General features: G+C 46.3%; 1 protein-coding gene across 7 annotated transcripts in view; it reads right to left on the bottom strand.

Annotated features, from left to right (window-relative positions):
• Positions 1 to 17,663, bottom strand: part of OBSCN (obscurin, cytoskeletal calmodulin and titin-interacting RhoGEF) — a 182,777-nt gene extending 165,114 nt beyond the window's left edge. For 3 of the 7 annotated variants that reach the window (XM_035317268.1, XM_035317271.1, XM_035317270.1), the window contains exons 1-3: positions 17,419 to 17,658; positions 7,310 to 8,450; positions 176 to 445 (exon numbers count right to left, since the gene is read on the bottom strand). In XM_035317268.1, coding sequence (XP_035173159.1) covers positions 176 to 445; positions 7,310 to 8,441 — 1,402 coding nt within the window. In that variant the 5' untranslated portion in view covers positions 8,442 to 8,450; positions 17,419 to 17,658. Of the gene's footprint in view, positions 1 to 175; positions 446 to 7,309; positions 8,451 to 17,418 lie in introns of all 7 variants that reach the window. The other 4 variants (XM_035317272.1, XM_035317273.1, XM_035317274.1 and 1 more) reach the window with 3 other exon arrangements.
• Positions 17,664 to 26,796: the final 9,133 nt, after the last annotated feature.

Genomic DNA, 26,796 nt, shown 5'->3' with positions numbered 1-26,796 from the left:
CCCACTGACCCATCACACATGGCTCTCCTCTCACTGTAAGGGAGTCGGATGTTCTTCCCTACATACATGCAGGGGATGGATGTGGTTCATAAGCTCATGTCTGGAGGCTCACGCGTGCATCTGGCGCTCAGTAGGCGAGACTTAGCCCATCTGAAATAGTAAGGCTCTTCCTTACCTTGGACAGACAGCTCTGCAATGGTCCTGCTCCCTTCTTTCATCTCACAGATATAGACGGCATCATCGTCTGCAGTGACGTTCTGGACGGTGAGCCGGCGGTACGTGCCCTCTTCCTCGATGTTGTATTTCTTGCTCTGCCGGAGTTTGGTTTCCTCCTTGAACCAAGCCGTCTCCGTACTAGGAACAGGTACCTCGCACTGGAAGGTGGCAGATTCCTTCTCCCGAACCTCAAGATCCTTCAGTTTTTCCTTGAAGGGTATCGAGGGTTCTTCAGGGAATTAAAAAGAAAGGAGAAACAATAATTTGGGATGGTCTGGGGTAAGAGGCATGCAAAAAAATAACTTAGTGGGGAAGAGTTAACCCTAACACTCCTCACTAATGACATTGATTTGTAGTGGCCTCCCATCCAACCCCAGAATCAAGCCCTACTACAGCAGGTGATCTGCTCTCATATTAAATATATATATACTAGATCTCATCAGAAATATTTTTAGGACCTACCTACAGACGAACCAGTGTCAGTCTGAACTGTTTTACCTGCCCAGCAACACTGCCCAGGAGTTAGCTCTAATCCAAAGCCATGTGAACGAGCTGGTGCAGCATCAGGTCAGTAAGTTCTGCTCCCATGGCCTGCTCGTCCCCTAATACCAACATCTCTGCACCATGCTCACTGTGTGCTACAGGTGGGCAGCAATTCTAGGTCAAGGTGAGCAGCTGAGCTAGTCAGCTGGTGCAGAAACCAAGGTGTTAGGGGTCTTGTGTCAGAAAGGAGCTCAATGGAGGGGTCTGAAATGGCACAGAAAGATGAGAGGTGCCTGTGCGGACACGGGCAGATGTGGGGGAAAGCACTGAAGGAGCTGACAGAGGTGCTTCCTGTTCTCCCTGTAAGCACCAAAGCTTCCACATCTACTTTGGTCAATGGCAATGAAGGAATGGAGAAAGAGCCCGAGTCTCCTCTGCCTCTGCTTTCCTTCATCAACAGGGCTGCACTGCTCTGGCTTAGGGAGACACCAGAGCGTAGATCAAACAGGCACAACAGCTGCATGGCAGCAAGGGAGAACATTTTACGAACAGAACAATGCAGATGCCATTTAATTCCTGTGACAGCTGAGCTGCGAAGTCATCCTGATACCCCAGCAACACACTAGAGAAAGGGGAATTGAACCAAACAGGGCGGCCAGTGGTCAGTGGTGCCACTGCCACGTCAGACACTTGGATTAGCTCATGACGATGTGTCACCACTCATGCTTCATGAGTAATTATGTCTTGATGTGTACCTCCACCTTCTAATAGCTCCTGCGCCAGCTCCCAGGCTGTTCTCATAGTGCCATAGTGCTCTTCTTGATCACACGCACACACACACAGGCTGATAACCTGGTTGCTAGCAGCTAGTAATGGCAGGTGTTGGTCCAAGTTTCAGATGGGAGTGAATTCCTCTTATATTTATGAGCCCATGCCCACAGTGGCATATCCCAGAGCATGGTTTAAAACTTGCTTCTCATGCTTTTGGTAGCTGAGTGTATACCTGAGCCATTGTCTACCCCATCCTGTCCTGCCACTGTCTTTGGTGCCGTTTGTTCTTCCTTGAACTCGAGCCCTGGAAATCCATGTTCAGTTCTGCAGGTCTCCTATTCCACCCCTGGCACAGCCACAACTGCAGCTGCCACGGACACCTCCCAGCACTCCCAGCTGAGCACCGCCTGGACAGAGATACCAGACCCTCAGGGCTTGGCAGGGCACCTGGAAGAAGCGATGCTAGCTTGGTTGTTAACCAGGGACTGAAACCTGACTGGGAACCCATGCAATACCTTAGAAACAGGGACACATCTTTTGGCTTAACATGCTTCATTTCAAGGCAAGTCAAAGTCTTGCAGTCTTGCTGCAGTCACACAGACCTTGTCTGCCCCCAGCCCACGTTAATTGTCTTCCTCTTCCTCTATCCCATGGAGAATTCAGCCTCCTGCCCTGCACTCCTGTATTTCACGTCTGGAAGCCCCCCTTATGGTTAGGAGGAATGATGCGGGTGCAATTCTCATGCCCTGGGACCAAGCAAGAGGATGAGAACAAGCCTTTATCAGAAGGATGCCAGCCTTGAGGAACTGGAGGCGATATTGCTACGTGAGACCGGAGGGACTCTGGAGCTGGCCATGAGAGCACAGGGGCATGTCCAAGGGCCAGAAGGAAACCCAAGATGCACCTGAGAAGCACACCGGCTTATTTCCACACTTGAGGCAGCTGGCCGTGTCATTAACCTCTCCCTTTACAGCCACTGAGCAGTATCTAAGGTAAAAAAAGCTACCCCAGGAAAATGTTCTTAAATGTATAAACAAAGGTAAGTCATTAGATTCTTTCTTACGTGTTGCAGTAAAAGCACTGCTTTTCCAGCCAGGGACAGTAGGTACAAGGCTGTCCTTGACAGCCCAGGGTCACAGATCTCCTCTGAAAACAACTTTGCTTTCATTCTACTGATGTGCATACGCATCTTATTTTGCTCTGAATGGGGCTTCAGGGGGACAGCAGCCGACAACCTGAATTAAAGGCTGCGATTCTCTCAGCCCATTGCTTTTTTGGAGATATAAGACAGGCTCTGAAACCCACCAGCCTCCTCTTCCTGAACACATCTTCACGCCCTTTACACAGTCTAACAAATGCCTGGTCAGCTTTCAGGCAGAAGGCGTTAATTTTGGTAAGGGGACCACAGAAGGACCCCACTGGTCAGAACGGTGAGTTGAACAGAGACCTCTGCATCACTATCCACCATACCGGGCTGCAGCTATTGCAGATATCAGCTAGATATCAACATTTACAGTGCAAATCCTCCAGCCCAGGGACCCTCTCTTACTTCTCTGTACAGCACCCAGCACAACTCTGAATTCTGTGCTGCAGCTACCGCAGGCGTTTGGGGAAGAGTTGCTGCAGATAGCTACATTATTCTTGATATGTCAGACGCCATAAATACTGACTGCTCAATTCTACATCCCTGTTTGTCATGCATTACTCTTTCACAAGGTAATTCTCAATGTAAGCTCGTGTTAAGTATGACTAGTATGAAAGATAAAGCCATTTGGCTACCAACCTCTTTCCTTATCCAAAATATTCAGACTATCTGAAAATGTCCTTGGAAGATGAGGTGTGTTCATCTGAGGTTACCTGTGAGTTTTCACAGGGAGCCCTGTTTCACATAAGAAGTGCCACCAGTTCCCATCTCTAGCTCCTATAATACCAGAGCTGATTAGAAATTATTTAACATCAAAACGGCAATTTCTGATCTCCCTTTCTGGGGGAATGAAGTGTGAAACAAAGATTTTCTGATCACTCCAAGTCAACCATTCATTCTCTAGAAACATTTCCTTCCATCCAAACTCAGTGGTTCTAATTAGAGCATCACTTCTACTTTGTCCTTGTAGCACCTGGACTCCCAACATGACTCATTTTTATTCGCTGAGTGCCCTGAGAGGTCATTTAAATCCATTTCTACTGTCAGTATGAATTTAGTTCTTTAATGATGAATTCCCCACAATTTTTTGGCTACATTTTTCTATTAATCTGTCTCCAGCCAAAGCAGAAATACTCACCGAGGCACATAATGAAGGCAATAAAAACATTTCTGAAGAAGGAGAAATAAAAGACCTACAAAATCCCGCCTACTGGGAAAAATGTGAGATGGAAACAGCACAACAAAACCCCAAGGGAACATGGAGCAAGAGCAATTCATGGAGTCAGTGGGAAAGCTGCAAGAGCTTAAACCAGCTATAAATTTGGCTGCTTGTCTTGAAAACATATTTCTCCAGAGTGTCATAGGCTTTTGTTTGGTCCATACCAACCAAACTAGCAATGAGATGATGTTATGTGTTAAAAGCAGGTCCTGCTCATGCATATTTTGCTAAGAATAGGTGCAGCCTGCAGAGAAGCTAGTGTCTTCCTAACCTTCCCAAGGCATATCTGCCTGCCTGACCTTTGTCTTTTCACCTGTAGGTCTTTTCAGACATGTGGTCTGCTTGCTGATTTTGGGGTGGGCCTGCGCAGACCTGGGAGTTGAAATTGATGATCTTTGTGGGTCCCTCCCAACTCAGGATACTCTGTGATTTTCACCTGCTTACATTTCCTCTTGTCTACTCCTGGCCTTCTCAAAGGTTCTCCATTTATTATTCTAGAGGCAATTTTTCCCTTTTCTCCAAAAACAATCCAATGAGAGTAAGAATATGGAAAATACTTCCAAGAGAAGCTATCTGAAGGTGTGTAGACAAGTTTCCACCATCACGTTTCCTTGCTCTTTTTCTTAGTTATTGTGCTTTCCAAATTGCCTCTGTACCTCCACGTTCCTCATGTTTTAGTTATCTTTCAGATCTCAAATGCAACTGCCATGACAGCAGCCATCCAAAATCACTTCAGATCAGAAGAAGAAAGGAGTGGCCTCGGCACCAGTCTGTTTTTCCAGTCCTGATCGTATCTGACTCGCTGCCTTTAACCTTTCCATACAGTATCTGATTACTCAACTAGTCCCTCTGTATTCAGTGACCCAGTCCCAAATTCCTTTCCTCAGATGAACATTGCTTGGCCCAGGCCCAAGGATAGAGACCTGTACGCTATTCTTGCTAACTTTACGCACGGCTTAGGGACATCTTCAAAGCCTTCAGGAAATTCAAGTCATTAAGTCACATTCTTCCCATCGGCTCTGCTCTTTGGTTCGTACAAGAGGTTTACTCTTGGGAAGAGTTTCTTAACTTTTATAGCTCACATTTCAGTACATGGCTTGTGGTTTTATCCCTGCTCTAGACACTAGAATCCAGCACATTTCTGAATAAGAGTTATCAGCTCTTGGTTTTCCTTAACTATGATAGTGACTCTCTGCCTTGTAGCCTCTCCTTTGAGATTTTCACCTAACTGACTACATCCCATTTAAGAACAGCTCAAAAAATTCTCTTTAGGCCCAATGATCTTTAAGGCATGGGTATGGCCAAGTGTCGGGTCCCTAGGTCTAACATCTAGGCTGACAAAATACAGGAGGCAAGCTAGAAGATGCCTGATCTGTGCCCACTCCTATAACCTGAGAGGCTGCTACTAACCACCTCAGAAGCAGGATGCAGGTAGTTTTTCTTATTATTACACTTCAAACACTCACAAATATTCTCACTCTGGTTGAAATTATGTGCTATATGTGAACCAGAATGCCAGAGTGTACTTAAACCCATGCAGCTTGCCTACCCAGCTATCTGTGGCTATGGATACACTCTGGGGGAGCAGAGTCACAGGCTCCACAAATATGCTGCCACGTATGTAAAGCCAGTGCAGCGGCATTGTGCTGGAAGAAGGTGGCTGCACAGAGAGTTTTGCTCAGTCCTGCAGAAGTGCCTAAGAGAAGATAATGTGGCAAGATGACCTACCCCCCAAAACATGATTGCAGATGAGCTAAGGGCACAACCAATGGCATGATGGACAGAATTAAGAGCTCTCTTCATTGCTCCATCATTCTGCTGTCTTTGGATGGCCCAGGACTTCTGGTAACAAAAAGGAGAGTCACTATGCAAGGCCTAATTATAACCAACCCATGTGGATTTTCCATGGCAGCCTTGGCCTGGCCAGCAAGCCCACCGTGGTGTAGTGTAACAAAGAAACATACCGCAAACATTTCCACTTGAGCCCTCTGACTCACAGGCATCTTTTGACAATGGACATTGATAAATAACCCTTTCCCGTGGTGCCTGCTCCCAGACCTGCTGCTTCACGTGCTTTGCCTGTCTCCTTTGGAGCAGGTGCACCCGTTGGGAATAACCACGTAGGAACGGGACAATTCTCTGCAAGACTGGAGCTAGGCGAGGACTGGAGCCTGAGCCATGCTCAGGGGGAACAGGCTCTGTCTTCTCCTTTGAGTCCTGTCTCATGAGGGAATCACAGTGCTATGGAAGGGGCCAAATGCCCTTCTCGACATCACTCAGCACCTCCAGGGGATGGCAATGAGCAGGACAAGTGCCAGCGAGCTCAGCGGATCGGGTGTCACTGACAGACATGGGGACTGAGTCACTGACAGAAAAGATGGTAAGCACGAAAGGAGAGGTCTGGAACAGGGAAACCAGAAAATCAAATAAAAGCTGAGTCTTAAAGACAAATTTCAGATACAGACCTTTCTTACTCATTTGAATTTCTGACACATTTTGCTGACAGTTAAAAGCATCTATTTTGCCACACAAGTGGCAAAGTTTTGTTGTTGTTGTTTTGTTGTTGTTGTTGTTTTGGTTTTGGTTTTGGTTTTTTTTACATCTGAGAGTTGATTTATTGGGGTTGCAGACTGCCTGCTGAAGCCTTGCCAAACAGGAGAGCAACTTGAAAATTTAGAACTTCCTCTGTGAAAATGTGCCACATTTTTGTTTGTGTTCTGAAGAGCTTGATCTGACCTCTGCCAGAGCTGAGGGACCTTCTGAAGGCGAGTTCATCACCACTAAGCCCTGCAAACAAAGGTATGCTGGAGCTAGTGGAGATCTGGGAGCATATGAGGACTACAGGCTATCCAGCAACACAACCTGGGAAAAGACTGAAGAGGCCAGACAAGAAAAATGCTGCTGGTGGGTCACTCTGGGCAGGAAAACTGAGAGGGGAATGGTATTAGGGCTGGGGTAGGCCCCTCTAGAGATCCAGTGCAGCCTGACACACTCAGTTTGCAGAGAGAAGTTTCCTTGACCACCTTTTAAATGGCATGCGTGAGATTAAGAGGACCAGTTTGATTAAACCCTTTAGTGAATTTAAACCCAGATATGATTAAACCTTGGAGGGGAAGATGGAGGGTTAACTGAACCAGAGGATGGTAAATTGATCTCTTAGATTACTATAAAATGAGGACAGAAGGAAGCTTTAAAGATCTAGTTCATTCCAGCTGCCCCACAACCTGCCAATTCGACATCATTCATCCCCAAATGATGCTAGTTTACTGTGCTTCCTAAAAACTTTCTGCGATGGGACTCTCTCCCCCTCCCAGGTCATCTGTTCCAGCACTAACCCCCTTCACAGCTGGAGGGCTTTTCTTCGTGCTTCACCCATGCCCCTTTCCCGAAGTTCTTCCCAAATTCCCACCCGGTGTGGAAGCTCCTCGCCTCTTTCTTTTGCAGGCTGCCCACCCCAGCGAGATGTCAGCACCCACCTTTGACAGTGACCAACACGGAGCTGTAGGTCTGGCCCGCCAGGTTAGAGGCCGTGCAGGTGTACAGCCCGTTGTCTACCTGCTTGCAGAAGAGGATCTTCAGCACAAAGTTCTCCTGATCGTCCTCGTAGATGACATGCCGCCGCCCTTCCGAAATGACCTCGTTGTCCTTCTTCCACACGATCTCAGGCTTGGGCTCACCCGTCACGTAGCAGCTCAGCTTAGCGTGCTTGCCCTCCGTCACGCTGCACATGCGTGTCAGCGCCCCGAAGGTTGCGTTGCGGGCCCCTTTGGTGGTGAGGCCAGCCGCCCGTTCGTAGTCCCGGGAGAGGCTGTAACCGATGCTGGACAGCCCTTCTGTCAAGGAGTAAGACTGGGCAGCTGTAGAATCAAGAGACCCATGGGCTATGTCCGTCTTCCTGATCTCCTCCCGCCTCTTTTGCAAGTGAGACAACAAGGAAGCCGTCTTGCCGCAGCTGGTGTCAAAATGGCTGCTGCTGCCTGGGTTCAAAGAGCCCTGCGTTTCCACCACCAGCGCAGCTGAAGCGCTGGCAGAGCCGATGAGATTCTCCGCCCGGCACGTGTACGTGCCGCTGTCCCCCAGCCGGGCACATTGGATGGTGAGAGCATTTGACTCCCCGGCAGACTCGATCTGGAAGCGGCCTGCGTCGGCCCGGTTCCGCAGGTGTCTCCCGTCTTTCTCCCAGTTCACCGAGAGGGGAGGGCTGCCCTGAACTTTACATTTGAACATGGCATCCTCACCCAAAGTTACTTTAATGGAGGACGGTTTCTGGATGAAATACGGGGCTGACTCTGTTACCGTGGTCTCCTCTCCAACTTTGATACTGACAGCAGCAAACGCCTCCCCAATGGTGTTCTTGGCCCGGCAGATGTATTGGCCACTGTCCTCCAGGCTCAGATCATAGATTGTTAGCCGATAGAGATCCCCATCTTCTGTTGTTTTAAACCTTCCCCCAGACTGGACTGGAAGTTTATCCTTTTCCCAGCTCACAACTGGGATGGGGTTCCCAATGATCTGGCAGCTCAGGGTGGCATCCTTCCCCACAGACACCATAAATGCCTTAGGCCGGGTCAAGAATCGGGGGACTCCACTGAACGAGCTGTAATCCATCTTGGTTACCTAAAGGGCGAGAAAGAAAAATGTCAGGAGCGAACAGATTAGATGGTACAAGCAAAGAACTGTTGCACTTTCATGGTTTCAGGACATTTGCCATCTAGAACAATCTGGTTGGGGTATGTTTTCATCGCTCTCATTACAGGTGAGAAGGTCTTGCCTACTTCTTGGATTTGATCTCAGTCATGTGAGACAGAGGAAGTGGCCCAGTTCCCCATTGGATTCACCAGGCAAAATACAAGTATTTGGGCTGTTCATACAGGAAGAACATGATGGCACTAGGAAATGATCAGCACTAATGCATATAACATATGGGCTAGCGCTGTAATCAGAGAAAGACAAATTCTGAGAGGTGTGTCTACCTATCAAGATGCCTTCTTGTTCATGTTCATCTCTTCTTCCTTTTCATCCTTTTTTCTGTCCCCCACATCATTAACCTTACTCTTTTCAACATTTCTTTCTCCTTCCCATTTGTTGTTGCTGTTTTAATTCTGCTAATAGAACACGCTCCATGTCTATTGTCTTTGCTGTCTGGTCTTTATCCACCCCTAGGCCTTGTTCCATGAATCTTGTTCAGACCTTGCAGTAAACCCCCCTTCCTGCGGGGGCCAGTCTTTAGTGGGGGACACAGCTATCCATGCCATGTTATTGATGACATTGCTCTTTATTCTCAATTTCTATTCAGCACAACCCTGAGATACAGCCACTTTGGCTGTGATGGTAGTCAGCCAAGTATCTATCACTTATGTGCAGTTTCATCCAGACACTGCAGGGCCAGACCCAGTTGCAGTGGGTCTGCCTTCTCACTCCTGCCTTCTCCCACCTGCTCATGTTCCCAGGAGCACAAAGGCACATGAAGGAACCACCATGGGACACACACACTGGAATCCAGATGGTGCCAGGCGTCTCCAGACAGGCACCATGTGGCTTAGGGCTCACAGGAAAGATGTCTCATCACCCGCTTGTAGTCAGCTGCTCTCGGAGCTAGCTGCGCACCAGCCTGCAGCTGTTTGACAACAAAGACCAGCCAAGGAGATGAGGCTTAAGCAGTGTTCAGAACTACAGCTCGTGGCAATTCTGGTGCCACTGTGTCCTGAGAAAGTCAAAAGCTATCAGTGGCACTACTCCTGACAGCCGTCTTTCACACAGAGTTCACCAGTCCCTGTGCAACTGGAGAACACTACAACAGGGCTATGAAGCTGCTGAGGGGCCTAGAACACAAGTCCTGTGAGGAGCGGCTGAGAGCACTGGGGTTGTTTAGTCTGGAGAAGAGGAGGCTCAAGGGAGACCTTATGGCTCTCTGCAGCTACCTGAAAGGAAGGTGTGGGGAGCTGGGGTCAGCCTCTTCTCACAGGTAACTAGTGATAGCACTAGAGAGAATGGCCTCAAGTTGCACCAGGGGAGATTCAGGTTGGAAATGAGGAGACATTTCTGCTCAGAAAGAGCAGTCAGGCTTTGGGACGGGTTGCCCAGGGAGGTGGTGGAGTCACTGTCCCTGGGGGTGTTCAAGGAAAGGTTGGATGTGGTGCTTAGGGACATGGTTTAGTGGTGACATTGGTGGTAGGGGGATGGTTGTACCAGATGATCTTGAGGGTCTCTTCCAACCTTTATAATTCTATGAATAAAGAGCAACATATTTAGGGTCCCCTTGAGTTCCCATGGCACACAAACTTGTCTTCTTCATTCGCTGCTCCTTATACGGACTCCTGGATGTCCCTCCCCTACTGGTGGAGTGAAACTACTTCCAATCCTCCATGAGCAGAAGCCCTTTTGTGCACTGGCTACCATTTACTTATACAAGCAAAGCACAGCTCAAGGCCTGCTCTTGACCCCATTGGCACAAGAAACCCCAGAGCACGTGACTCTTCCTGGAAGCAGGATTAGTCCTGGGAATAGTGCTCTGTAAAAAGCAAACTCCCCAGCTCCAATCTCTCTGCAAGTCCTACTCACCAGACCCATGTGCACCATTTCTCTCCGAGCTACTATATGTCCTCAGCTGTATCATGCCAGACACTTGGGCGTTAGCGAGTTGCATCCCCTGAGCTATGGGAGCTACTCAGGGGAGATCTGCAAGGCTGCTCTCACATCTCTGCTTTTTCACCTTCAAAAGGGCCACACAAAGCAAAATGCGCTGGCATTGTAAGTAATTCAAAGGAAATAATACCCAGTCACCCTGACAGAAATATCCTTCTTAATCCTCCAGCAGTTTGGCTTCCCTGCTGGCCACAAACCCACCCACTCTCTCACCCAATGACAGATGCATGCCCTTACAACCTCCCTCCCACCTCCAGCAGAAAGCACTAAGAGCAGGCCAAAAAGCTGCTTTTGTTTCTTGCACCACCATTTGGGCAGAAGTTGCATTAGTTTGTCCTTCCTCCCCCAGTTCCCGTTGCAGTGCATTAATATTAATATGCAAATCGATAATGGCACAAGGGGGTGGGAGTCAAGTGGGCTGTTGACCTGCAGCATGACCTTGGGGAAGCTGCCTGCTTGCCCTGTGCCTTGGCTCCCCTCCCACGTTGTCTATGTATTAGGACAGGGATGGTCTCACGAATAATGATGTGCTCCGTGTATATGACAAAGTACTTGCTGGGGTATATGACAAATCATGCATGAAAATTAATAGCAAATTACTGTTTTTTGTTCCATCTTCTCTGCTGGAGGCTGAAGGACCCAAATTACCATTAAAACTAAATACTGGGAAAGCGCTGGCACAAAAGCACAAAATGGTTTTCATTCTAATCATTATTACCGTTGAAGATGGTATAGCTGATCTAACCTTCAGACTTCATCTGGGCCATAGATCTGAGCCCACACCAAATGCAGTCTTCCTGCTATATATAACAGGAAAAATACACTACTTAAAATCTCTCCTGTCTCCCTCTCCAACATATTGAACTCTTAAGAAGCAGTCAGACACCTTTTCCTTTAGAGGAAATTAATACTTGCTAAGCTAATTCAGCTTTGCTTGTTTTTTTCTTCCAGTTATCGAGCATATTGCATTATTCCACCAAAAATCTTTAGCAATTAAATAAATTGTTCTCAAAGTTTAAACCTGAAAAACAGTAATGGGGAAAAATCACACAGTAAATGCTAAGAATGCAAAGAATGATTGACCTGCAAATATTAATGCTCAGAACATCTGACTTTTTGTACAGTGGTCACCTTTAGTAGTTGAGATCAATGTACAGAACTGTTTTTCCCTCAGTCTCAAACTGAGTTCAGAAATCTGCAAACTAGTTTGCGCGTCCTATTCCCTCTAAATTCAATCTCTGTCCTCACTTAAGCTTTAAAATATATTTTCCATAAACATGTGCAAGGCTGCAAGCAGAGACGCTGCATGAATGGTTGGAAGATGTAGATACAGGCATGGGAGCTGAGCCAAATTACACTGAAGTCAGTGGAAATTTCCACTGAAGTTGATTGAGTGATGATCAGAGTCTTCAGCTTGTTTGAGGCTGGACAGTTTTAGTGGGGTGTGTGTATGCATGCTGGGATCCAAGTTAATCTCTGGAGAATCTGGCAGGAAAATTCATGACAATAAGAATGAATAAATCAAGGTATGGACTTGGAGTTCATGCCCTACCTATTTTTTCCTGCCCATTAGGCTGAACTTCAGGCTTCATCGTGGCATCAGAGTTTTTGGATCTACCTTCAGATGGCATTGCTGTGTCTCATCCTTTCCAGATCCCTGGTTGTTTCTGACAGATATATCACACCAACTCCATTTTCAGCTTCAAATCCATGGCGTCAAAAAGAGCAAAAGGGTAAAGTTTCTTCACTTCTGTGAAGTGGGCTCTGTGTAATGTGGAGCAGTGCTGGAGCTACGGACATGAGGTGCTTGGTTATGAGCCAGGCAGAGACGTTTCATCAAGCAGTGGCTTCCCTCGAGCAGTCTGCCTCCCCTAGTCAGCAGGGGACATCCCCAGGGCTGGAGGAGAGCTGTGGGCATGCGGTGGGCGCTCACAAAGCCTGGCTGTTAAAGGTGAGAACAGGAATGCTTCTCACTTCCTAAAGCTCTTGTGCGTTCACCTGACCCACCCTCCCGTGCTTTCCTTCCACCCACAGCCTGCTTGCATAGATACGTCCCTGTTCCAAACGGGTGTGTCACCATTCACTGGTAGCTCTGACAGCCAAGAGCAGTTAAAACACAGGGAAGCTGCAGCATCAGATGCCTATTGCTCTTGAACTAGACTGGTACAGCAACTCCAAGACACTTCTCTCCAAGGTCTGCTCCCTCAAGCTGCAGCCTCCCTCTCCTCTTTCTCCCAAACCCTTCCCTGATGTCTGCATCTCATTTCTCTTGTCTCTCCAGCAAGTATAAGCCCCTATGCCCCAGCAGAAGACACCTCCTTGTGCCAGGTCAAGCCCCCAGGTCTGATGCTCTGAACTACAAGCACCTTGCTCTCTACCAGCTTTCACCACGTACCCTCACTGAACGGTTCTTATGCCACTATAGATGGCCAGGATGACAGGAGACCTCCAGGCATCAGTGACAACAGCGTGCTCATCAGAATTATTTTAGATACATTTCTAACACGGTAGGAAAATAAAACAGGGCCTATTCCTTGCTGTCACTGGCTTACTTTTATAATCATGAGAAAATCACTTGTATCTTTAGTCTCTGCCTGAATTGTCTTAAGGGTGTTGAAAGCATGAAATCCTGTAACAGGCATGAAATCTTAACTTGTGGCAAGGATGAAGCTACAATAAATATCTAACCAACAGCCAGACATAACAAAAGGTTTAGATAGGCTGGACTAGATAAACTACATTTTCTAAGTTTAAATAGGACAAAATGCATCAGCTTAGATTAGACTGATAAATAGATTATGAGTAAAAGGGAGAGGATATCCTTGTGGACGTACTGCTAAAAGATGCATTTTTTTTTTCTGTAGTGTAACTTGCTAATCAATTTAGCAAACAAATTTTCTAATTCAAATTCTTTATAGGTACATGCAAACGTCAAAAATAATAGTAACTCTGCAAATGCCAGGACAGCTCTCTTGGAAGCAGCAGGACTGACAGCAAAGCATGAATAAACCTAGTCAATGCAAACGCCCCTTCCAATTAATCTCAGACATTTACCAGTGTCATATTTCACTTTATAATCCCACTGTGATTAATCATTTGCAGCAGAGATCACATTCCCATCAGGGTGTTTCTGAGCACACTGAGGGTAAAGTACTGGTAATTTAACCACGTCTTTATTCATTCAGATTTTCACTGTTTTGTGTTTTGGGGAAAGAAGTGACAGATAATGTAAATAAATCATAGGAAATAACACACATCCATGCACACAGCCAAGGCCCCCGACACTCTCCTCACTGCTGTCAGCCTTCGCCTGCAACTGCTTCCCCCCGGACAAGCAAGCCCCTGAGAGTGGTCTTCCACCAAGGGCACGTTTACTTTCAGGATTCTCCTTCTGAAGAGAAAATTAACTTAAATGGCCTTCAGAGAGAAAGCTCTCTCCCCTCAGGAAAGAAACATCACCTCAGGCCACCCTGCTGACTACATTACCAAGACCAGGCCTCCAGGAGAGGCACACCAGCAGGCAGCCCTCCCTGGAAGCCGTCGCAGGCATCTCTGGTTACATCAATGAGATGATTCCCTCTTGCCACTTGTCTTAGCCCCTGGAGCCAGGCACTGCCCTTGTCATTAAATGTCACCCCATGTATAGGCAGCGCCATCGCTCACTTGACCTCCCGTGACTCTCTGAGTGGGGCCGGGTAGCAGATGGGTTTCACCTCGTTTTGCTGATGTTGGGCTGCATCTGAGAAGCCTTCAGCAGCCCCTGGGCAGGCAGAGGCCTCACACCATGCAGTACTGCCCCTGTAGTGATGCTCTTTGGCATGAGAGGGCACAGAAGTGGCAGGTTATTATCTGCCGGGGCCTTTCAGGTCAATGATTGGAAAGGAAATCCTGTCCACTGTGACCCTGGGCAAAGAGCAAAAAGCACTGTGCAATGCGCCTCATGACACATTCCCAAGACAAATGTGGCCATGAGTAGCCCCCCTGAAGATCAAGGAACAAGGAACCTTAAGGGTATTAAACACATGACAACAGATCCCTAAACCTAGGAGACTACTGAAATGCAAGTCAGGAACATGAGGGTTCTCTCAGGAAATTCATTAAGACCTGTCACATGCCTGCTTGCTCATTTACTCAATCAGCTTTAGAGTTCATATCTCCTGGACTTTCTCCACAAGGACAACTGCTACAGCCTTGCACTCCTTCCTCTCCTGAGATGAGAGGCAATTAAGTCAGAGAAGCTCCTGTTCCTGGGTCCCAAGCCCTTTACGCTTGGAGGATGAAATGCACACCAGCACACCCAGTGCTACATGCCCATCACACCTCTAAATCAGGTGTAAGTAGAGATTCGCACAGACGCACTGCTCTGAGATGACAGAATTGATCGGATGCCTGTTTCATCAGCGCAGGAACGGGATCTGTCACGGAGGAGCTGGACATAGAGCTTAGCCTGGGCTACTCTAAATTCCTCTTCAGTGAGAGACAACAGATTTTGGCATGTTTAAAGGTCACTTGGTGAGCAGATGAAAGCTTTCCATGGCGCTTTGGAGGATAGGTGTCCATGCACTGTAGGAGATGTTGGATACAGAGGACTCCATGCATTAAACTAGGCCTACTGCCATAAACTATCTCAACTCAGAGGGAGGCTCACTTGCCTTCCCTGTCGTCTGGTGCCTCTGTAGTTAGCCAAAGTCCACAGGAGATGTTCAGGGAAGTTTCATAGCTGGTCAGTGGCTAGGATGTGGCATTAAACATTGTGAGTAGCCCTCAGAGACAGCTAAGCTCAAGACAAAGCAATCTTCTCATCTGGTCCTCAGGGAAGGGCTAAATGTACACCAGCTATCTAGGAAGGGACCTGCACCACCTCAAGCTCCTCTCTTAATAATCTGAATATATCTAATGAGTGGTAGGAAATAAAAGAGTCAACCCATTAGAAAAGTATCATTCATGAGGTTTGAGCAACCTGGTCTAGTGGGAGGTGTCCCTGCCCACGGCAGAGGGGTTGGAATTAGACGACCTTTAAGGTCCAACCCAAACCATTCTGTGACTTTACCAAGCGAGGCAGTCAGATCACCCTCCAGTCACATAAGCTCATGGTTAATGTAAAACATGGGGGGCTGAAGCCAATTAGATGACTTACATCGGTTCAAGCACACTGGTCTTTCCTGTTTGATGAAGGCAGACCTATTGCTTATGAAGCTCACCACTCTTTTAACCATACAGCCAGTGTTTGCTTTCCTTCTAACGCATCCATAGGTCTGACAGCACGTAAAGAATAGCTACAGCACAGGGGAGGTTTTAGGCATGTGGCGATGCTCATCGCTTCTTCACGGGATTGAAATGGCAGGACATGAATAGAGGGGAAAAACAAAAATTCTGGGTTTGCCACCCTGGGGACAGAAAATGAGCGATGCAAACTCTAGCAAATTCATCACAAATTTCCTCCAGCTGGATTTTGCTTAAAACCTATCCGGGAGGCAAGTGTCTATGGCAGAACCACTGCTGTAGGTGCACCCCAGTGTCTGCTCAGATGGCAAGAAATGACAGCGTGAGCTGGGTGAGCTTGAAAGGTTCAGAAAAACAGTGGGTTCACACAGATTTATAATACTTCATTTATACTACCTCACAGTTTTGAAGGTTGGAGTTAGTAGCACTATTCCACAGCTGTGCTAATGCACATTTCCTCTCCATGCACATGCACACCCTGGATGTGTGCATGTACCTTTCTCTCCCTTACACATCAAATCATAAATTCACCTAGGTTGGAAAAGTCCTTCATGATCACCAAGTCCAACCACCAGCCTGACCTCCTGGGTCCTATCACTACACCACGTCCCTCACTGCCACGTCCACATGTCTCTGAAATACTTCCAGGGCTGGGAACTGCACCATGTCTGTGGACAACCCATCCTCATCCCTGACCACCCTCTCTATGAAGAAATTCTTCCTAAGTTCCAACCTAAACCTGTTCTGGCACAACCTGAGACCATTTCCTTGCTTTCTGTCACTTGTCACGTGCGTATTCACGAAGAACACAGGCTCTTACCAGCACTGAAACAAATAATCCCAACCCTTAAATACTTTGCCACCAGCATCAACAGAGAAGTAAACTGGCTTAAAATAATCTGGAAGCACTGCCTCGAGTTTTAGCACGTATGATTCCCTATGTGAGGGAGTTTTGGGATCACAGTCACCACAGGGACATAGAATTCCCTCCATGACAATTAGCTACAGGGCTGCGGCCCGAGCGCTTGTATTTTAACGGGTGGACGTCATTGTCATTACAGCCACTCCACCCCATTGAGCTGTAGGGCTGAAAATAGCCTCAGCTGTCGAGCTCCATCTCTCCCCATCTCTCGTCAGAGCCATTTGTAGAAATGTGAGGAGGGTGGGGGGCTGTGGTTTGAATTGGTATTGACACCGGAGAGAAGCTCAGAGGAAAAAAAGTTCTTGCTGAGGAGAAAAGCAGCACAGACTTTATGCCCTGGAAATAATTCTTAAAAAAAAAAAAAAAAAAAAAAAAAAAACACTCCTTGCTGCCACCTCTCTGCAGGAACCTTATTTATTCCTGGCTCTTCATGCACACTGCTCTCACCAGTTTGAGGAGAAAACGCACCAAGTACAACCACCAGCCCCCCAGCTTTAAACCTGACTTTCCTCTCTTTTCTCCTCTCCTTTGGAGGCTGATCTTTGCTCTTTGGCTAACAAGGCCAAAAGTAATTAAGCAAAGCCACACTTGCTTCAGACCAGAAGAAGGATGGATTTCCTCTGTCTTCAGCTCCATCTTCAAATGCGTTTCGCGAGACGAGACATAACTCCAGCACAGAAACACTGACAGAGGAACAAGCTCACCCTCCCTCAGCTAGGACCACCGTCCTCCACTCTCTCTGAAATACCAGAGCCCCCGAGCCTACTCCTCTTTAGCTGAAGGTTTAGGTCTTACCTGGAGTCTTGTCAGGGTCTGAGGAGGTAAAAAGCTCTGGGCAGGGTAACAGCCGCTTCCTACTGAGATGACAGAAGGGGGAAGGGGGAAAAGGGGAACAGAGGACGTGGGGGGACCATGTTGCTTTTGGTTCCCCCCTTTCCCCTTCAGCAAAATAAAACAGAAACCCCAGCGATGGCAGGGACGTGCAGCAGGAGGTCCCCCCAAGTCCCCCGGCAGTGCCTTTGCGGCTCGGGGTTAGGCTGTGCCACCCCCTCCCCACCCCTCCTCTCGCTTGTCCTCCTCCCGTCAAATCGCTGACGTGCTTCGCTTTTCCCTCTGCAGCCCAACTCCAAAATAGCTCCGGGTGTCATTTACCGGGGAGATTAGGTTTCCTGAGGGAGAGAGGCGAAAGGGCAGCGTTTTAGGGACTCGCTGGGACAGTCCAGCAACAGGGGGGGACTCATCGGAGGGGCGTGTGGTTGGTGGTGTGGGGGACAGGCTGTGGTGACAGCACGGCTCGGGACGGCTTCTCCAGAGCCCGTCCTGGAGCCAAGCGATAAATGTGAAACAGGGACTCGGGAGCGGGCAGTTGCCAGCTTATCAGCGCTACACGGCGCTCCTCGCAGGAGTAATGCCTTTTTCAAAAGGCATCAGATCAATAGTAGGTTTATTTATAGCCTCCCCGGCAAGAGTTGTTACAACAGCAAATAAGCACTGAGTTAATAACACTAACTATATCTCCCTGTTTGCAGCACGAATCTGTTGTGCATGGCATTGGCAGAAATGGCGCTGAGTTGCACACGCGTTGCATCTCAGAGGCCCAAGATCCTATTTTCTACCTGTAAAACTGCTATTTTTATTTATTTCCTCAACACAGAGCTTGTGCTAACTCTTACTAGCAATCCAGGCTCACTGTTTTGAATTAAAAATTCAGTTCTGCTAATAATGATATGGGAGTTAGGCCAGAGTCTAGCAGAGTCCCCCACAACCACTTCACCTCTGCATGGCTATCAGGAATGGGCTGTGAGATATGCTTATTTTTGGCAGGAAACAAAACAGATAACATTCTGCATGTCTGAGGACACGGATCAGCTGAAGGCACAACGTGTTGTGCTTACTCACTTTGCAGAGGACAAAAACACCAGCAGGGGAGCAAATGGGAGTGGTATTAAGGATTTTGAAAGCAGGGGGCTAAAAAGAGTAAGAGGGACCAAAGTACCACTGCAGGAAGGTGATATGCTACTGCCTCATGCTCCCCACTCCTTTTGAATCAAAATACTGTCAAAAATTACCCACAGTGGGTCCAAAATTACTATAAAGCTTAAGATTGAGGAGGAAGAAGGCACCTAGATCTTAGGTGGTGTTTTCCCAAGTTCCTCCAGTTGATAGAGAAAGCCCATGGAGCACTGGACACATCCTGGCTTGTGGTCATCAATGGGAGCTTTGCAATCCTGAACCAGAAAATGCTAAAAAGAGGTGAAGTTCCTGATGTAGTTCACGGTATCAATATGTAGACTGTTTGATCAGAAAGCACAGGCAAGGAAAAAAGGGAGAAGTTATCTCCTGAGGCTCACCTAATTCTAATAAAAACAGGAAAACCAGAAGGAAACCGGAAGGCTTTGTTATCAAGTGAACAGTCTGCCAGCCAGCTGGACTGTGGAACAACACTGAATCCCTTTGAACCCAGGATTCCAGACAGTTTTCCATTCAATTTGTAGTCTGCCCATCCAGTTCATAGTTTTCTGAATTGGCCATAGGGATGGTATGGCAGACCATGACAAAATCCGTGCTAACCATCCTCTGCACATCCACATCATTACAAAACGCCACCAGGCTGGTCAGGCACCGCTGGATATTGATCCACGCACGGTGGCTGTTCCTCATCACCTTCGGGTCCTGAACTGCCTGCACACTGGCTGAGGAACCACCAGGACCACCACCCAAAGCCACAGGCAGCATGCACAGAAGTTGCCTTCTTCCAGACATCTCACCTGCCATTAGGGACAGAAAGCCAAACACGGGGAAAGACAAAGTCTACATCATCATTGGTAATATCTCCGATTTGACATGTAACATCAGCCGCTGCCTATTTTCTTGCAGCTTTTGTGAGAGCAATTTGTGAAGCTATTTCAGATACAGAAGAGTTCAGGTGCACGTGAATGCCATTGTGTTGTCCCTCCCTGCTCATCCTCACTGCATGACAGAGCCAAATACTTGGAAACAGAGAGGCCACTCATGGTTAGTTTACACCCTCTGCCAAAGTAAGTGGTGTGCTCCACGCAAATCTTTGGGCACTCCTTTGAGAGACAGAGTCAGAGGCTTGGATGAGGCTTTATTACAAATGGCTTGTAAAAACTTAATCTGATGCTTAGTGATGGCTTTGTGAAACTCGTCTCCCCTCTTAAAGATTATGGCCTTCTGCTTTTTGTTGTTGTTAGTAACAAAACTCAGCCCACCTTTGAACCCATGGGATTTCATTTCTGAGCAGGATAGCTTGTACTATTCTACAAGCTGAACATAAGAAATTATTTCCTATGAAATCCTGCTTTGCACTTAAAGGTCTATCCCCAGCCTGAAACTTTGAATAGCACAGTGTTCCACAAAGGAGCAAACCAAACCAAACGCTCTTCAGCCCCCCAAGAAGCAACCTTGCTTGCTCCTCCTCGCTGCCTATGAGATCAAGCACATGGGGGAAGACAATTGCCAGAGGCACAAGGTAGGTTCTTACGGGATTAAATGTGCAAGCAACACCTTTCATTTGACTCATTGCTGTCTTAAAGGAAGAGCTCAGAGACAGCGTTTTAGGCACTTTTTTTTTGTTTAATGTACATAAGGTGACAGCCGTTTGTATTAGAATTATGAAGTAATGGCACATTCATTTGTACAGCTGTCATGATTAGCAACTCTCTATTAGTAACTTTGCTTGACCCACTGTGGCTGGTCGCTTCTTAGAAAAATGGAACAAATAACAGGAAAATTCTGCATCATATGTCTAAGTGTAAATAAACTCCATGCAGGCTCCCCTGGCAGAGCCCTGGAGGAGGATTAGGTAATTAATAAGCAGGACTCACTATTTGGAGGTGGAAAGCAGAAGATGAATGCAACTGCGTCAGCTCCACGTTGCAACGCTGTGATGGTAGTGGCACAAAAGCCCCTTCCAAGCCCCCACCTCTGTTCCTGTTCAATTCTGCAGGCATTGGCTGAAGCCAGCCCAGCGTAAGGGTGCTGACACTCCCCTGCTGTGAGTGGAAACACTGGCCTTTTTTTTGGAAGGGCATCCAGCTGCGCACCTTCATTCACCAGGGAGATGGACAAGGAATGCCCCTTTATTCCGGCTTTAGGGTGCTTTTTGGTGGTGATGGTCTGTTTTATGGAAGGCTTTTAAACAGACTTTGGTCAACAAATGTGTGATCCTTTTGTTCTGGGAGAATGCTTCCTACAGTCTGAGAAAAGAACACCAAAACTGGGTTTAGAGTTCCAGCAAATTGTCACGTTTACCTAATACCTGTTTGAACTGCCCCTCACCTTTACACATCACAGAATCCCAGGATGGCTGAGGTCGGAAGGGACCCCTGGAGATCACCTTTTCCACCCCCCAGCACCTCACACAGGATGGCATCCAGGTGGGTTTTTAATATCTCCAGAGAAGGAGACTCCGCAGCCTCCCTGGACAACCTGTTCAGTGCCATCACCCTGACAGTAACAAAATATTTTCTCATATTCAGCTGGAGCCTCCTGTGTTTCACTTTGTGCCCATTGCCTTGCCCTGTCACTGGGCATTACTGAAAAGAGACTGATCCCATCCTCTTAACACCCTCCCTTCAGATAGTTACACACATTAAGACCCCTTCTCAATTTTCTCTTCTCCAGGCATGTTCCCGTGGAGCATTTATCCCATCACTTAACTCATCTCCTTGCAGCTCCTCTTACGGTGCCTGCCACTGCTCCTGACCGGCACCTCCCAGACACCAAACGAGTGATGTCTCTCCGTGTTCTTGCACTGGCAAATGCTTTCCTGGACTCCGACTCATCCCAGATCTCTTGACGTGAGTGGACTGCCTGAGATACCCTGAACGAAGGTCTCTCGAGTGAGATGAACTGAAGTAGCAAAGAGTTATTGATCTACCTAGAAGTTACAGCATCACAGGTATAAACTAAAGGAAAAGCTTTACATCAACTAATAATTGTTTGAAACTATGCGTATAAATTATTGATATAGTGATGAATAGGTTGAAGTGACCTGCATTTGAATGAAAACACACAAAATACCAGTATCAGGCATGATACCAACCCCTTCTCCTCTTTCGTGAAGCCAACAGCCAGCTCTTCCACAAGGATGTCTTCTTCCCCTCTGTCCCTCTGAACATCGGGGAGCTGTGCTTTAAGGAGCAATTTCAATTAATGGGGTTTTAAAATAGAGAAAAATCGTTGCTTGTGCTTGAAAAGTTTGTATATCTTTGAGCTCCAGAATTGCTCATCTAAATTCTAAGCTGAAAGCCAAAGGATCCCAAAACGCTTTAACCACAGCACGCAATCAATGAAATGAGTTGTGCTTGTTTTTCCTTCAAGCAATCAATGAAATACTTTGAATTGCTCTAACTAGCAAGGCCTAGGGCTTTAGGTCTGATTGCAATGTTCCTCTCAAGTACTGCATATTTTGCATAAAAGGGCAGGTTTTTATCAAAAAACAAAACAACAAAAAAACTTTTTTCCCTACAGGAGATTTTTTTTTCTTCCCCCAAGTGATGCTTTAAAAAAAAAAAAAAAAAAAGAAAGAAATTTTAAAAGCTGTCACCTTTTCCATTCTCAATATATTTAGTTCTCACAGAAAACACAAAGGTTCCTATGCCATCTTTTTCTGTCTTTTCCTGTCCTTAGCATTAAACCTATTTCTGTGCAGCATATCTGAAACATCATCATTTCACTTTACATGCCCTGAATAGAAAAGACACTTTGTGTTCTTCTGTCCCGGCAGTAAGCCTTGACATGGCTGCAAACCGCTGCCTCCACTCGTCTTTTCTTTGGCCTGCACAGGCCTGGTTCATGACCCACTGGTGATTTTCCCTCCTCTCCTCATGTCCACGTGAATTTGAGGAGCGATGGCCAAAGCAGGGCGCAGCCCTCGGGGAAGCAGACCAGAAGGACGACTTGGGCTGTGCTGCAGCCTGCCAGTCCCTTTGGCCATCCCATGGCGGACTCCGCTGTTTCACAAGAGCCGGGCACGGTTGATCCCCAAAATACACAAACTTCCCAGTAATCCCCAAATCCTTCACAGAACCGCACCTGGACAGCTACACCCATACTGCTCCTGAGCACCCGACTGTTATTAGCACCTTGCCTCTCAGAGGGAACTTCATATAGTTTTCAGACATCTTCTCAAATCTGTGATTGTGGAGCTCTAAATCTGACCTGCCAAGGTCATGCTACAGCCTGTCAGAATATGGTTTTCAGGAAAATGTCAGGGTGCCCACGGCAGAGCCTGCTCGATAAAGCCTTTTGTTTTAACACTATGCCACTCATCTGGCTGCAGCCTCCTTTGTACTGGGTAAAAATAAAAATAAAAAATGTATTGACAACTCCCCTGCTTTACTAAATATTCAGTCAATTCTTTTCTCAGTCTTTTTTAACATTCATACAAGTGTAAAATGTTTATTATCACTAAATCGCTCGCTCCTTGCATCTTTTTTCACACCACAGCTTTTCTCAACTCTTTCGCTGGGCTGGTTTCTGTTCAGGCACACACGCACATCCCAGCCAGGAACCCGACCGTACAGCCAAGCTCCCTGTTTCTGGATAACCCACTGACCTTGACTATTGTGGCTCCATCCTGAACACGGGTACCAGCACTTCTCTTAGCATTTCTCAAATCCCCCTGCATGCAGCAGCCCCATCCATTATACCTGAACTTCTCCCAGACTCCTGCGTATGAGCCCAGGTGAAAGGCGAGCAAGCTAGAACCGTATATAAAGTGTTCCCACTAGTCTCGGTATGTCTTGGTACAGCTGATAAACTTTTCAAGGAACATTCATCAGTACCTACTTTCCATTACACGATCCGACATTCCTCCTGAGCTCTACTGCCACATACCAGAACCCAAAGGGTAGGAAGACAGAGCTGTAACAGACGGGGCCAGACTCTTCTCATAGATAGAGCAAAAGGACAAGAGACAAAGAAGAGTCACGAGGAAAAGCCAAACTAGATATAAGAAAAATTAAAGCCTTCCGTATAAAAGTGGTGCAGTATGAGAACAAGCTCCCAGAGAGTCCATGGGATCTCTGTCTGTGGAGAAATGCAGAGTTGGAGTGGACAAGGCCCCATGGTATAAAATTGGCCCCCCTTTGAGCAGGCAGAGAAGTAGATAGTCCAGAAGTCCCTTCCAAACTTACGTATTCCATGATCCTGAGCTAATCAGTTCTTCTCTTAGAAGGTGGTTTCTGGAGGCTTCCGTCCATGAAAGTTGTTTAATACTTCCTAAATGTTACATGAATCATCTTTGATGTAAAGGGAATAATGATAATAATAATTAAAAAGGTAAGACATCAGCAGTTTCTAGATGGAGTATTGTCTTCATGAAGAGGAAAGAAAACCACACTACTAGAAACAGGCATGGGAATTATTTCTTCTTTTACGCTGAGGGCAGTGTGATTGTCATTGCTAAATAATATTATTTGTAGAAAACACTCACTTTTGAAAATAAAGTTGTCCTCATAAAACATTTTCATTGCTTCTAAGATCTCACCATGTCCTCCATGGATGTTTTTCTTTGTATTTTCTCTCATCCCTTCCTCCCTTGTACAACTTCATCTCTTAAAAATACTTCCTGCTCCCTGAAAACATGCATTCTTGAAGAGCACGGGGAGTGGTTTGTTATCATTGTTTTTCAAAAAGCAGTATTTGTTCCCAAGCACCTGACATTTTCATGAAGGCGAGGGCCCAAAAACATTTTCACAGTAGGCTCCTCTGACCACGTGTTTTATCACTCAGTGTCAGTAGCTCTTGCCTTGCCCATATAGCAAAGTTAGAAGCTTTTATATTGGATACATTAAAATTTAATCCCGATGCAAGTACGGTTTTGCTTGCGAACAACTTCTTCACTGAGTGGTGAAGATCTTCAAGAAGATGCAAACACCTTGGATCACGCTCAGACAACTGAAGAGACCATACAGAAGCTGGCCAGAAGCTTTTGTATATAAATATTCAGACAATACTATCAGAAGAAATTAGAAGCTGATTTACTTTATGGAATGCCTGTCACATGAGAAGTTTAATCCATTTCAAAATCACCTAAAAGTAATGCCTATTTTTAAGCATTTAAGTAGCACTACTGATGTCAATGAGATTAGTCAGATGCTCTAAGCTAGTCATACGCATAAAGCTCTTGGTTGATAGCGATTTCAGTTAAGGAAGAGGTATCAGCATTGATAAAACAGTCATTTTCTCATCCCAGTCCTTCTTCAGACCTTACCCAAGGCTTGTCCCAGTGCCTCCAGAACACTGGTGTTTGACCGTCACCTCATCCCTTCTCCTGCCTCCCCAGCTCACCCAACTGCTGTACTTCATCATTAGCTGAGACACCATTATCCTTCTGCTAATACACTGCCTTATGATAGGTGACCATGAACATTTTACTTAAACATCCTGATAAAAACCTCTGACACTAACAAGATTGAGTTTATTTCCCTCCTCGACACCTGCAGCTTCATATGGCTAATCCTTCCAACTAAGCTGTTTGTTCTTCTGGACATTTGAGTCCTGATGTAATTGCCCTACAGCCTTTGTTATTGTGATCTTACAGGATAATGCGAAGTCATCTTTTGCATTATAAGCCCCATGCAAACAGGCTACATGCTAAATATTTGTTGAAGACGGGCAGGTGGATCACAGAAACAATGAAGTGTTGCTCCATCAATTCAACAAGATTGCTTTTCTAAAACCTTTGATGTTGATTGCCCACGCATCTTTGTTTATGGTTCTGAGAGATCTTTGGCAATCCTATTTTTTACTCTAAGATATTTTAGTCCATCCTGTATTGCAATATTAACCAGAAGCTTTTAGTGTCACGCAGATACAACTACACTGACTTAAACGCAAGCAGAGCCTGAGTCCTCCTATATTTACATCAAGAACCGTCGAGGCAGCCTCCCTACCACGAAACCCAGAAGGAACTCCTTCATTCAGTAAGTCTGTAACACTGCAGGATGGGAGAGGGAAATCAGAAGTGGGTCCTGAGAGTTACGTTAGGTGTGAACTTATAGAAGAGGATTAGCCAAACAACTATGTATGCAACACTGCCTACACAGGGTCTGAAACTCACTCTTACCTACAGAAGCCACTATTTTCTTCTACTTATTGATGAAAACATAACCCTGGGAGTTTCAGAAGCCCTTAATCTCATCTGCATTTCTCAGAACAACAGCTTATAAGCAAGTTTAAAGCTCATGCCATAAGAAATTCTTTCTGTAAATCAGAATGTCCATACAGCTCCTTTGCATTGCGTGCCTTGCATGCAGGGCTCTGCACAAAACCAGCTGGATGTGAGTGAACAGGCAGTGGGAAGCCTGGCCTCTAATGCGATCACGCAAATAAAGAAAGGAAACAGAAAAGGAGAAAAATCACATTTGTTTTTAACAAGCTGTAAACTCTGTGCAGAATTGACACTGAAGATGTATTTAGGGAATTTTGAGATTGTCAGCCATTGGTAGCCAGCTTTTCACAGTTGTTCTGACACACTCTTGCACTCACAAAACCATACAGAAATTTAAAAGCAGATTTTTCACAACAGTGGGTTTACCATTAGAGCCCGTACATCCAACTACCTGTGTCTATCTCCCTATTACTGTTGTGAAAGGCACAGTAGGAACTACACTGGCTCCTGATTTGCGTGCAGATCTGCTAAAAGAAAATAAACATGACTTTAATATTATATTTTGTTGTTGTTTTGTTTTCCTGAACCACACAAAATGAAACCATAAAATGACAGGACTGAGTTAAAAGCGAAAATCTACTAGCTTCGTGTTCAAGTTCATAATTTGTGAGGTTGGTTTTTGTTTTGTTCTTAAATTTGGAACATCAATGGTTTGCTGCGACAGTTTCTTCAATCACCATCAGAGACCAGGAAAGTCACAAATGTCAGGGGAAAGGCAGGCAAGGGGGGTGGAGGGAATAAGGGAGAGGAGGTGAAGAGCTACATTTGGATTACATGTTATGTATTATCTTCAGCAATGTCTTACCCAAGTCACGAGTATCTGGGAAGTGTATATCGCAAACAGCAAAAACTACTTGGCAGCCTGGAGGGACCATATAAAATAATGTTTTGTAATAAAATTGATGAGGCATTCTATTAAGGAAAAAAAACAATCCCAGCAGCTGGTAAGCTGGTACTCCAATTGCTAGTAC

This window comes from Oxyura jamaicensis, chromosome 2 (assembly GCF_011077185.1).
Source record: "Oxyura jamaicensis isolate SHBP4307 breed ruddy duck chromosome 2, BPBGC_Ojam_1.0, whole genome shotgun sequence".
In the NCBI taxonomy this organism is placed as follows: Eukaryota; Metazoa; Chordata; class Aves; order Anseriformes; family Anatidae; genus Oxyura; species Oxyura jamaicensis.
This window is presented reverse-complemented; position numbering and strand designations above follow the sequence as displayed.